Genomic DNA, 14,007 nt, shown 5'->3' on the forward strand with positions numbered 1-14,007 from the left:
GAGATGTTTATTTATATTTGAAGACATATTAAAGGCTTTAACGCTTGTTTTCGACTCGCACTACTATTCATGATTGAACAAAACTTTTGGCAGGTACTGTATGAAAAAGTATGTTTAATGAACAAGAGTCGAGAGTATAATGAGCTTTTTTCTTCTTACCTACGATTTTGCCAGCGCGCATCCAAGACATTCGCAGGGGCACATCGCTAGAGAATGTAAATGAAGTATAGCAACCGTTGTTTTTTAATTTTGTAAAATAATTTTCTTTCAAGTCACTTGAAAAACGTGTTGTTGAAAATCGTTATCATAAATTAATTACAATATGTTTAATCAAAGGTAATGGCAGCTAAGTTTTACTGGGCAGCGTATCAAATTGTCATTAATCATTCATTCGAATTAAGCTTCATTAAAAAAAAAAACGGATATCTGCAGAAATCAGCAGCCGGTTCTTAGAATATTACTCATTATCTTGTCTAAACATTTTCTCCTTATTCATAATAAAGCCGTCATAGAAATAACGAACGGATAATATATTTTTGATACTAAATAGGTAGACCAATCAAAGTTTTTAAATCATTGCCAGTTACATTAAGTTTATCTTGCTACAACTGTTTACAAATTTCGATTTCATTTTTTATATTCGGTAAGTCGTCAAATTAAAGTTGAATCAGACAAGANATTTTTACTGTAGGTACGTTCCTCTTTGGAGAAACTATTCCACCCCCTAATCGGTCAGAAAATCAGTAAATCAATGTATTTAAAGAAGTGGCAACACTACTACTACGATGTACTAGAGTAATTTTATCTTCAACAAAATATTTTTGGCGCCATAAATTTTTTAGTAATCTTTATATGGAGGAAGCATAAATATTAAACACAATATAATAACTTTATATGAAAGTAACATAAAAAACGCTATATTTGTAACAGATAAATAGTTAATCGTATACACGCGATTTTTTTATACCAAATACAATTGTTTGGAAAGTAATCATCTACCAAAAAAAAAAGTACTATCTAATCTCTAATGGCGAAGCAGCAATTTCGAGTACAGTTTAAGTAGAATTTGTAAATAATAACTTTATGACTACAAAAGGACCGCTAAGTGAAGATTAACGACTATAATTGTAAAGAATTTATTATCAATATTAAAATTTGAATCGACGATCCCTCTAAGAGGTTTCCGATACCTTTCGCTAGACGGTAAATTCATCGTCAGTAGGGAAATAATTGCAGAAAAATTTGCACATTGGGGGTTTCCGGGATTTTGGCCATGATCTAGATTCAGAATTACCAAGCTATCTAGACAATGTCAACAAACCCGGAAACCTCCAATGTCCAAAAGCCTACAGTAATTGTAATTAAACTTATTAATCAATATTATCGACGTCTCGCTGGACCAAGGACGGGTTTCCCATTAATAATTTTGTACAAAACATCAGCTGTAGATATATAATTAGTCAACAGAACATGTAAAAAATAAAAGGAAAATTCCCTATAACTAGAACATCCCATATCCTTAACTATTTGCGAACAGTAATCTAATATAGGTCTACCTCTACTCCTCTTAACTCCTGTTTCTGTCTCTAATATGTCTCTGACTAGACCTTCATGCCTAAAAAGGTATCCTACCAACCTGACTCGCCTATTTCTTATTGACTTCCATAGAGTCCTCTATTCTCCTATTATATCTAATCCCTCTTGATTTCTAACCTTTTCTATCCATAGTATCTCTCTATGCACAGTATGCATTGAATTTAACCCTAGAAAGACTCAAAGTGCCCCAAAAGCTCCTCAGTTTTTGGAGTAACTAGGATTCCCTTAAATTTTTTAAAAATTAGTCTTAAGCGTCACGATCACAAATGAAGAGATTTCATAATTATTTTTCAAAATTTCAGAAAATTGTTGTGCTTCCATATATACTTCAGAATATATAAGCTGATGTGTTTTTTCTATAAAAATCATTTTTAAACTAAAAAACCATTAAAATTTTTACAACAATATTTATTATCCAAATTTATGATGACAAAAAAAATTAGAGAAAACTTAAATACTTGGATTATACTTTATCAGAGAAAAGAATCAATAAACGACCAAAGTCATTTTATAGTTTGTTTATTTATTTGAACAATTGATTAATAATTTTGAGTATATAAGCAGCAAAACATTTAGATACATTCATAAAACGAAAATACGTCCCAACAGCAAAATGTCGAAAACCATTTTATTTTTCTTCGTAATCGTTTGCATTTCTGGTAAGCAATTTTATTAACGCTTTTAAATATGTACCACCTGTAAGAATAGTGATCAGAAATAGAGAAATAGAAGCATTAGAAATCGTCATCATAATTTATGATTAATAAAATTTCTGATCACTCTTTTTACCATCATAGAAAGTTAAAAATAGATATTTAAACTGATCTACAATTCCAAAAAACCGCAGGGTAGTTCTTGTTATCTCTTTATTTTTTGGAATCGAAGAGCAGGTTAAAAAGATATTTTTCAAGTTTGTATAATGGTAAGAAAATATTATTGCAAAATCCTGAAAACTGATTAATAATTGATTTTTAACAATTAGCTCGTAACTGGAATCTCTGTCTTTAATTTCAAATCATTTCAAAAATAACTATCGTCTTTAGATATATATTAACAAACTTACATTCAAAATCAATGCAATAAAAATATGAAAACTCTCGTCTTGCTTCGTACTTTGCACCATTATTAAAAGTGTAGGTCCAATAAATACTAAATTTATAGGTTTATAATATAATCACAGTGTTTAAATGCTTAAAATTAATGTTCTTAACAGGTGGATTTTGGGAGAGGAGATAATGAATAACGATAATCAATTTAATCGTTTGTATTAGTGCGGATATTTCATGATTGCTTTTGCATTTTCCAAGTTTTCATGGAGGTCCAATTTTTCCTTTTACAGATTTTTGTGCTTCCTTTAATTTGAATGTATAATATTTTTTTTACATTCTACATAATGGTTAAACTTAAGGCACTGTTTATTAAAAGAAATATGAAGTTGATGTTTTTGAAACCGTTTACATTATGCATATTATATTTTTTTCAGGTATCCTTGCCAGACCTAACCCGAAACCTAAAAGTGGTAAGTAAATTATAATTATTATTTACTATATTTAATCTGGGACTTCTACCGCGTAAAAAAATATTGGAAAAGTGGCATAGATCTATTCCATTACTAAATCTGGTTGGACAGGCACCTCCACTCTTTTCTATCCTGAGTTAATTTTCGCATTTCCCTAAAACTAGAACATCCAACATCCTTAACTATTTGTGAACAGTAATCTAATCTAGGTCTGCCTCTCGGACTAGCACTTCACGCCTAAGAAGGTATCCTAATAACTTCATCATCATCGTAAGGTTGTCAGTCTTAAGACTAGTTGGACACGCACCTCCACTCTTTCCTATCCTGAGTTAATTTTCGCATTTCCCTAAAACTAGAACATCCAACATCCTTAACTATTTGTGAACAGTAATCTAATCTAGGTCTACCTCTACTCCTCCTAATTCCCGTTTCTGTCTGTAATATGTCTCTGACTAGACCTTCATGCGTGAGAAGATATCCTACTAACCTATATCGCCTGTTTATTATTGACTTAGTTACTTCTCCTATTCTTTTTAATACTTTTTCATTTCTATAACCTTCTCTATCCACGGTATCCTCATCATTATTCTCCGCCGTGCTCACCAACCATGTTTCGCACCCGTACAGGGCCGCACTCCAGACGTACACCTTTAACAATCTTTTCCGAATTTCTGAATTAAGTGTTCGTGAGCACAGAACTGACTTCTTTTTGTTGTTTTAATGTCTCTACTATTTTCTTCCATCCTGACTTATCTGAGTAGATGCCAAAAATCAGGAACTTCTTCTAATTTTTGGTCTCTTATCTTTATATTCGCTCTTTCCCTATTACTTTTACACCCCTTACAAACCATTATTTTTGTCACTTACTCAGAAAAGCATAGGTATTACTAGATAAACTTTTTAATACCTATAACTTATTCTGTGCACGTGTTAAAGATGATGGCGATGTTTCCAATGACCAACATACAGTTCCCGGCGGAAATGGTGGTGATCCCATCCACAACCGTAGGAAAAGGGAATGTAAGAATTTAGTACAAAAATGTAGCATTTTTTCTATACTAAACCGTGAAATACTACAATATATTCAGCAATAATTATACAACTATTAGGAACCGAATAGCATAGATAATATTATAGACATTCGTAATATATATCTGTAACTTCTTGTGCTTTCAGTGCTTGCTAAAAATGATGGTGATGATGATGTCTCCCTTGCTGATTACCAAGAACCCGGCGCAAACGGATGTGAGTAAAATTGAATAAACCAAACGTGCCTTGAGTTTTTCTAAATAACAATTTTTCTTATTGTTTCAGCTCATGATCCCGGCAATCGTTTGGTAGCAAAAGGTAGGAATTTAGTCCCCCTTACCGTTATGTAAAAGAGCATTGAAAATTCAATTAGCAAACATTAAGAAAAAATGATTCTATTTGCATGAAAATATTAAACTAAATGGTATTAATTCGATATAATTTTGAGCTTTTGTTTTTTATTTTATCTCAGAAAAGTAATCCATGCAAATAAAATCCTTTTGCTTCCTTGGGAAATTTTTAATTCAATTAATTTTCTTTACTTTCAAGAGTATATTTTGTATTTTTTTGTGTAATAAAAACTTAAATGTCGATAGGGAAAAGTAGAACTAAATGCCATCTACCGATGTTTGCTGTTAGCTGTAATATTTCATACGTTTAACAAGGGCATTATAAAGGTATCTACTTACTAAACTGAATCCATGGTTCACTCTATTATATGATATCAATTTCATCCCTTAATTTATTCGAAATGTTACATCAGACTCACAATAAGGGACGAATTATTTATTTAACAGGCGAAACGTTAGACCTGGTTACAAAATAAATAAATTATTTATCCCTTATCGTGTCTCTGATTTAATATCTGCGTTACATTAAGTTTATCTTGCTACAACTGTTTCCAAATTTCGATTTCATTTTTTATATTCGGTAAATCGTAAAATTGGTCGAATATTTTATGATAATTCTACCAAATTTTGCAAATGTGTCTCGTAGAATTAGTTATTTAAATATTGAATACTCGTCTCTAACTCCCGAACATTCGTTTAAAAATCAGATATTATAAATGCCAATAAAAAAGAGACGAACAGACACATGGGTTATCTTCGGTTTTTTACCTAGTTACGATACTGAAAAAAATTAATCTATAGCAGTCAGATTATACATTATCAAACAAATTCTGCAGCTAAACTGAATTAATCAATTAATTAAAAAATCACTGTTTTTTTTTTTTAAAAAAATAGGATGAGTTTAAATAAACAATTAACAACGACGTATCTGATTACGCCTCGTAACCTGGAGGTTCAGGCTAACAAAAAGCTATACTTCGTTTAGTTTCTGTAGCGATGTGACCTTAGTTTGACCGGCGCAAAGTAGAAAAAAACAGCATTAGGCCAGAAAAGCAAGGAGACAACTCTCGGACAAATTCTTAACCGGTAAGGAGCGTATAGACCGTACAGTACTGCACGGAAAAATTGACCATTTTATCCACTACAATTGCATTGCTCAAATGTGCTATTATTGGTACCATTTACTACTGAAAATATCAACGAGATGTTTATTTATATTTGAAGACATATTAAAGGCTTTAACGCTTGTTTTCGACTCGCACTACTATTCATGATTGAACAAAACTTTTGGCANATATTAAATGCTATCTAGTTTCTATTGTCACCTACGATTAATACATATGCAAGAACTTGTAAAATTTGAGTTTCGTCGACTAAAAGAAAGTACTTACGTACACAACCGATCGTAAAAAATGTGATTACTAATACATAGAATGGTAGGATGAACGAAACCGATTAATTGAAATAATTGTTTGAAATCAAAAAGCAAGTTAGGTAAACCCTTGTAATCCTATCATCTGTTCTGTTTGCAGCTAACGACGATGATTCGTCATCTGAAGGCGATGTCATCCTCAGCCCTGACTATATCTACACACAAGGAGATGATAATTAAATATTAATGTATTAAATCGATCGTCATAGTCCCTAACTATCTATTTCATGTATATACAAGAAGAAGGTAATTAAACGTTAATGTATAAATTAAGTAAGAATATAGAAATAAATATTAGAAGTGCAATGGTGTTTTAGTTGAAGAATTGTAATGGGTTGTAATTTGTTGTAGCTAAAATGATACAAATTTCTAAAAATCAGTTAAATTTCCGGAAATGTACACTAGTACATCACCATCATCATCATAAGATCGTCAGTCCTAAGACTGGTTGGACACGTACCTCCACTTTTTCCTATCCTGAGCTAAACTTCGTATTTCCCTAAAACTAAAACAACCTACATCCTTAACTAATACAAGTAGCTAAAATACTATTGATAAAGAGATGTAGGTATAAAGCAATATAGTTACATTTACAGTGTAATAACAACAATAAAACTCAATTTCGAAACTATTTCGTTTTACAAATCTCTAAACTTTTCTTTGACACCACGCTCTCAGATCATCAACTACTATTGAGATTCTCATGTATTTATCGCTATTGTATAGTTACAATAAGTAATTTCCTAACTCATCAACTTATCAACGCCTAGGCTAAATCCTTGGACCTAAATAGCTGAAACTTCTCAAAAATTATTAGTAAAAGTTCCACGAATTTTACAATAATTTGGATTCTTTTAGACTTTTAAAAATTGGCAGCCCTTGTTAGTTATTCTTAAATTGTTGTGCTTACATATGTGCTTCAGAATACTCCAATATTTTAAAAGTTTTACAACAATATTCGTTTCTCAAAGATATGATAATAAAAATTAAAAAAACTGAACACTTAGGTAATATTTATATCAAGCAAAACAATCAATAATCAATACAGTTACATTTATAGTGTGACGTAATTGTAATAGGTAATCTCTTAACTCATCAACGCCCAGGTTAAATCCTTAGACCAGACAACTTCTCAAAAATGTTTAGTAAAAGTTCCACGACTTTTAAAGTAATTTAAATTCTTTTAGATTTTTAAAAATTGGCACCCCTTGTTAGTTATTCTTAAATTGTTGTGCTTACATATGTGCTTCAGAATACTCCAATATTTTAAAAGTTTTACAACAATATTCGTTTCTCAAAGATATGATAATAAAAATTAAAAAAACTTAATACTTAGGTAATATTTATTTCAAGCAAAGCAATCAATAACCAATCAAAGTTTAATTAACTTCTACAGTTTATTTATCTGAACAACTGATTATTAACTTTGGGTATATAAACACTAAAACGTTTACGTATCAATTAATGAAACAAGAATTCGTTCTAGCAACAAAATGTCCAAAGCCATTTTAATTTTCCTCGTTATCATTTGCATTTCTGGTAAGCAATTTTATTAACGTTCTTAAGTACATTTTGTACCACCAATAAGAAAAGTGACATAAGAAATAAAAAAATAAGAGCATTAGAAATTGTCACCGTAATTTACGATTAAAAAAAAATCTGATTTTGACCAAAAACTTGTTTAGAGCACACGGTAACTTTTTGTTTTTTCTTAATTTTTTGTAACCGAAGATCAGACTAAAATGTCATTTTTCAAGCTTGATTGATAACTAAAAAGCTGACAATATTTTTATAAAATTGTAAAAACTTTTTAATAATTGATTTTTAACGATGAGTTCGCAACTAAAATCTCTCTTTAGTAAAAAATAATTTCAAGAATAACCATCGTCTTTAAATATATATGTACCAACAGACTTACAATCAAAACCAATAGAATAAAAATAAGAAAAGATTGGGTTTGTTTCGTCTTTTACACCATTATCAAACGTGTACAATAAATACTAAAGTTACAGGCTTATATTATAACATGAAAACAGTGTTAAAACGCGAAAAATTATTGGCCTTTACAAGTGGATTTTTCAAGAGGTGATAACAATTTAATCGTCTGTATCAGTGTGAATTTTCATGATAGCAGTTGTTTTCATGGAGGTTCAATTTCTCCTTCTACAGCTTCTTGCGCTTTCTTTAAATTGTGTTTTATTTTTTTTACATTGCATGCAGAAAGGTTAAGTTCAAGACACTGTTTATTAAACCGAATGAGACGCATTGAACTTTTGTAGAGGTTATTCAATGTGAATTAACTTTACCCACTACAAATAAGTAGGGGCGCGGGTTCTATTCCCGGCTGGGGAGTGACAGTGGTAACAATTTTTCGTCTTTAATTCGAGGTTGTCTGTAGTGAGAAAAATTAATTCAAAAAACTTATTTACTAATGCACCACTTGAACGTAATTCTCATTAAGTTGGAAGAAGTTTGAGTTATGCTTATTCTAATTTTTTTCTTAGGTATCCTTCCCGGATGTCACTCGAAACTCAGATGTTGTAAGTAAATTTTAATTATTTTTACTAGCTTGGCGTAAAAAAATTAGAAAAGTAGCACAGACAGTTCATTACTAAATAAAATCGTTTATTGAAAATAATGACTTACTTAAAAAAGGATAGGTATTATTAGATATACATATTTAATACCTACAACTTATTCTGTTTTCAGCTAAAGCACGTGCTAAAGATGATGATTCCCATGAACATCACAAAGTTCACAGCAGAAATAGTGACGACCACACCCACAGCCGCAAAAAAAGAGAATGTGAGAATTTAGTACGCCCTACAACGGCGTAAAGAGCATTGAAAATTCAATTGACAAAAATTAAGAAAGAATAGGATTCTATTTGCATTTAAATTTTCACTCATCATCATAAGGTCGTCAGGTCTAAGACTGGCTAGACACGCACCTCCACTCTTTCCTATCCTGAGTCAGTCTTCGCATTTCCCTAAAACTAGAACATCCGACATCCTTAAAGGTGTATGATTAGGGCGCGGCACTGTACGGGTGCCAAACATGGACGGTGGGCACGGTGAAAAAGAAAAGGTTAGAAGCGTTCGAAATGTGATGTTATAGGCGAATGATGAAGATGACGTGGATAGAAAAGGTTAGAAATGAAGAGGTATTGGAAAGAATAGGAGAACAGAGGACTCTATTGAAGTCAATAAAAAATAGGCGAGATAGGTGGTAGGATACCTTCTCAGGCATGAAGGTCTAGTCAGTCAATATTAGAATCAGAAACATGAGTTAAGAGGAGTAGAGGTAGACGTAAATTAGATTACTGTTTGAAAATTTTGAAGAATTTGGAATGTTCTAGTTTTAAGGAAATGCGAAGAATAGCTCGGGATAAGAAGGAATGGAGGTGTGATGATGATGAATCTAATGTAGGTCTACCTCTATTCCTCTTAGCTCCTGTTTCTGACTCTAATATGACTCGGACTGGACCTTCTCAACTACGACCTATTATAACTTATTTCGTCTATTTTTTATTGACTTCCTACGTTCTTCTATTCTTTCTAATATCTCTTCATTTCTAACATTCTCTATCCACGGTATCCTCATCATTCGCCTGTAACACCACATTTCGAACGCTTCTAACCTTTTCTTTTCCGCCGCGCCCACTGTCCATGTTTCGCACCCGTACACCGTTGCGCTCAAACAAAAACCTTCAATAATCTCTTTCGAATTTTTAAATTAATCGTTCGCGAGCATAGATCGCACTATTCTCTGCTTTATATCCCTACTACTCCTTCCGTCCTGACTAGGAAGTCAGATTCCTAGACACCTAAAATCAGCCACTTCTAATATTTCGTCCCCTATCTTTATATTCCCTCGTTCCCTACTTTTATTCCCTTGCATACCAAAATTTTGTTTTACACTGTGTGGTATAATTAATTTGAAATTATTTTGACCGCTTCTATTTTATGTCAGAAAAGTAATCCATACAAATAAAAATTTCCTCTTGCTTCCTTATGAATTTTTCGATTCAATTAAATTATTGGGAGCATTTTCAGATAGAAATGTGCAATTGTTATGTTTGTCAGTAATTTAAAAGTAAGAACTTGTTAACTTAGCTACATAAAATAACCATTAAAAGCCGCAAAGCATCGATATCATCAGGTAAACGTATCGTGTTTTCAGTGGTCGCTACAAACGATAATGAACCCAGTGCCAATATCATCGACGTTGATTACTCCGACCTCACAGACGATGGTCAGTAGAATTGATGAAAATTAAAATCTCCGTTACTTTCTAAATAACATTTTTTCTTTTTGTTTTAGCTCACGATGCCGGCAATCGTTTGAAAACAAGAGGTATGAATTTAACACTGCGTACGACGTTGTAAAAGATTTTTGAAAATTCAATTAACAAAAATTAAGAAAGACACGGGTCCTATTTGCATGAAAATTTTACATTAAACGGTATAAATAAATTATTATTGATTTGACAATTTTACGGAAAATGGTTTGATTTTAAATCAATTTATTTTTTTGTACTTAATGTTATCTAATTTATATTTTCACCTATATCTACCTGTAGATATGTAGGTACTTGTAAAATTTAAAATTAATCTATTAAAGAAAAGTACGCAGACAACCGACCATATATCAATAAACAAACCAGATAAACTGTTGTAGCAACTATCATCTGTTTTGATTTTAGATAATGACGATGCCGACGCGGATATCGACCTCGAACGTGACTACATCTACACACAATGAGATGATAATTAAATATGAAGGTATTAAATACAATACACAAATAAATATTAAAAATGTAATAGTGTTTTAGTTAAATTGATTTTGTTTTTGTATTGTTTAGATGTTCTTTTTCTCCATATTTTAAGGCTCCGCTATATTGGCCTACGTATATATACCATTCATCTGGCGTAACACAACTAATATCCGTTTTTTTTTATTGTGAACCAATCTTAAATTGTTTTTTTTTTTTTGGACTTCCACTGTTTTCATTCTAAGTTTTATTAATCTGCTTTTAGTTTAATAGCTTAAATTTTGTATTTGAATAAATAACATTTTCTTGCTACCTATCTATTACTTATTTTTAATTTTGGCAAATATATAGGGAGCATATAAACAAGAATTATTGTAAAGATGTATTGAACGAATTTTGGTCAATATTCTTAAATTTGTGTTATATGGAATGAAATTGGTTGAATTCTCAGCTGGTTAATGAAGAACCGGGTAAAAGAGTAGCTTTATCTTCGATTTTTTTTTTCACTTGTCAACCTCTTCAGACAAATGTTAATCGTAAAAGCACTCGTCAATAGTAAAAAATACTATGTAATCAAGTAGCTATAGTTGGGAAATTCAAAATCGGTATAGTCCGTAATAAAACTGTTAACTAATTAGATTAGAGGGGTTGCTGACAGAACGGCTGCTTTTACTTACAGTAACGCAAGGAATATCGTAAACATAGAAAAGAGATGCCAGGTAGAAATTGCAGCGGACACTAATAAAGAAAAAGGAATAACATTACACCAATTAATGTGTAACTAGCAGAATTTGAGCATGTTGCCAGCATCAGACTTTAAAGAGAGTTCAACATTCTTAGGAATTTTGGAAATCAAAGACACTTGTTTAAAGATACAATTCCAACCAGGCCGTTATAAAGCCGACCCTGATCTTTTGCGTATTTAAGAGACATCTAACAGCTACACTGTTTAGTATTATTCGATTATGTCTTGTCACTTTGTCTGTACTACTCATGAAGCGTTTGCTAACTTAAGGATGTTTGGGAGGTATGTCAAAATGCTACGAGACAAATAAAAATTTGGAAGAACGTTCCTCATTCAATTTTAAAACTATTGTAAAAATTATAAACTGATTCACTAAACCGTTAAATAGTTATTGAAATTTAAAAAAAAATGTAATTTTACGAGTCATTTTATGGAGATTCGTTAACCGAACAGATTAAATTTATTTTTATTAACAGAAAAAAAGCTACCAGAAATTTCAAACTTTTATAATAAGTAACTTGAACTCTGGGGAATCACTTTAGCGTAAGGTTATTCAAATTCACTAAATGGTTATCGAGGAAAAAAAGAAAAATTGGCTGAAAATCTCGTTTTTACTTGATAATATAATGACAATATTTATAATTGTCTGAAATAAATGCAATTTTAAAGTTTTAATTATTATTTAAACATATTAAAAAGTTTTACGTTCATTATTAATAGAGATTGAAACTAAATATTTTTTTGTTGAAATCAAGGCATATTCACTGTCAAAAGTCAGTTAAAAATTTTCCATATTATTCGTTATTTCTTATTTTATAAATATTTTTTTGTTGAAATCAAGGCATATTCACTGTCAAAAGTCAGTTAAAAATTTTCCATGTTATTCGTTATTCAAAATAGTCAAATTCCAAATTTTCTCTCAAACCGTATACTTTTTTTTAGTATAGATAGTATTTATTTACCGCATGATATGCTACAAAACCTAATTAATCACGAATTTCTAATTTTATGTACTCTTGTCTCTGATTGTAGCTCCCAAACATCCTTAAAAAGGGCTTCTTTAGAATACATCAAACGACTACAGTCCCAAGTAGAAATAAGAAAGATACGTCCATTTTCACAGATAAATAATTTATTGCAGATTTCGCCAATTTTAATCGTCCCAATTACAGTAAGCAATTTTTCCTTCGCTTTCTTTGCTGGAAAATACTACAATATTAAGACCAATGTTTGCTGTTTAACCTGGCGGATTCGGTACTTTTTTTAAAAACCCTTGCTAATCCAGCAAAAACATTATTATTTTCAAGTGTTAATTGTTTGAAAATTCATTTCGTAACATAATAAAAAATTATCTAGGTAAATACTAATTCATCTACAAGCGTTTTTTTATACCAAAATATCGTTAGTTGGAAAGCAATTATCCGTTCATAAAAATATAATATCTAATCTCTAATGAAGAAAACACCAGTATCAAGTACAATTTATGTAAAATTTAAAAATAATAGTGGTACCAAGTTATATAAAAACAGGAATTAAGTCTCGAAGATTATACCGGCTTTTTTCGAGTATGTTCTAATTTTCTCCCCTAAATTAGTCCCCCAAATGTATAGTTACAATATTACAATAAAAAAACATTTTTTTTGTGATGTAACAACAAAGTTTCGGATTTTATCCTTTACTTATGTTATGAGACCCTACTTCTTGTCAAATTTTTAGCTCCGTGGAGCTCTTCTTACATTAAAGTATATAGTCAACAAGGTTACGTTATAAAATAATTTAAAATTTGTTTTTTTTGTTTATTATTAATTATTAAAGTCGACAACAATTGAAAATAAAACAAAAGGTTTTTGTTATCGATATCTAACATTATGTATTAATAGTTTGATGTCTGAGAACGACATTAATTAAGTGTAGGTACTCTCAATTTTTTTACGCCATTTATTTATAAAATATTTACAAATAAGCAGAGAACTTGAATATTTTTAATATTATTTTGTGTTTGATTGTTAAGAGTATACATATATAATAGTCATCATCAACAACATTTTTTTTAATTACTTGTAAAATAGACTCAAGATAGTTGATCGATTGGAATTCGTTTGTGAATTCTAAATATGAAAAAGACAATGGTCCTGAATGATTATATTTATATTCCCAATTATTTCCTGAAGTTTCTCATATCTAAGTTTCTTTTTCCGTATTGTAAGCAATATGTCAGCTTCCGGTAGCGTTACCAAAAGGTGTCGCTGGTCGCCGTATTGATCGCCGCTTTAGCCACTCGTTCATAAAGATACCGCCTTTATTTTGAAACGCAATTGTATTTTATGGTAAATAACTTTTCAAAAATGTTTAGTAAATATTCCACGGATTTTGGAGCAGTTTGGATTTTTTCTTTTTTTTTTAATATTGACAACCTAATTATTTCATAATTTTTGTAAAAGTTCCTTGAATTGTTGTGCTTCAATTTGTGCTTGTTAGTTGCTGTGTTTTTTTTTTACAAAATTCATTTTTAACTCAAATAATTTCAATTATAAAACAATAGCCATTCTCCAAAGATATGATA

The 14,007-nt window shown here is 30.7% G+C and overlaps 2 protein-coding genes across 4 annotated transcripts; both read left to right on the forward strand.

Moving 5' to 3' along the window:
- The first annotated feature begins 2,163 nt into the window (after window positions 1–2,163).
- LOC108736625 lies at window positions 2,164–6,232 on the forward strand. 2 transcript variants are annotated; one of them, XM_018469111.1, is made up of 6 exons: window positions 2,164–2,255; window positions 3,080–3,115; window positions 4,052–4,135; window positions 4,292–4,360; window positions 4,430–4,462; window positions 6,027–6,232. In XM_018469111.1, the coding sequence occupies exons 1-6, from the start codon at window positions 2,210–2,212 to the stop codon at window positions 6,104–6,106; spliced, it is 348 nt and encodes a 115-aa protein (XP_018324613.1). In that variant the 5' UTR covers window positions 2,164–2,209; the 3' UTR covers window positions 6,107–6,232. The 2 variants fall into 2 exon arrangements, with proteins under 2 accessions (XP_018324613.1, XP_018324614.1); XM_018469112.1 differs by lacking the exon at window positions 4,052–4,135.
- Window positions 6,233–7,364: 1,132 nt separating this feature from the next.
- LOC108736624 lies at window positions 7,365–11,015 on the forward strand. 2 transcript variants are annotated; one of them, XM_018469109.1, is made up of 7 exons: window positions 7,365–7,465; window positions 8,431–8,466; window positions 8,636–8,731; window positions 10,109–10,180; window positions 10,249–10,281; window positions 10,631–10,709; window positions 10,790–11,015. In XM_018469109.1, the coding sequence occupies exons 1-6, from the start codon at window positions 7,420–7,422 to the stop codon at window positions 10,687–10,689; spliced, it is 342 nt and encodes a 113-aa protein (XP_018324611.1). In that variant the 5' UTR covers window positions 7,365–7,419; the 3' UTR covers window positions 10,690–10,709; window positions 10,790–11,015. The 2 variants fall into 2 exon arrangements, with proteins under 2 accessions (XP_018324611.1, XP_018324612.1); XM_018469110.1 differs by having other exon boundaries at window positions 10,815–11,015.
- The last annotated feature ends 2,992 nt before the right edge of the window (window positions 11,016–14,007 follow it).

This window comes from Agrilus planipennis, unplaced genomic scaffold (assembly GCF_000699045.2).
Source record: "Agrilus planipennis isolate EAB-ADULT unplaced genomic scaffold, Apla_2.0 scaffold148, whole genome shotgun sequence".
Lineage (NCBI taxonomy): Eukaryota > Metazoa > Arthropoda > Insecta > Coleoptera > Buprestidae > Agrilus > Agrilus planipennis.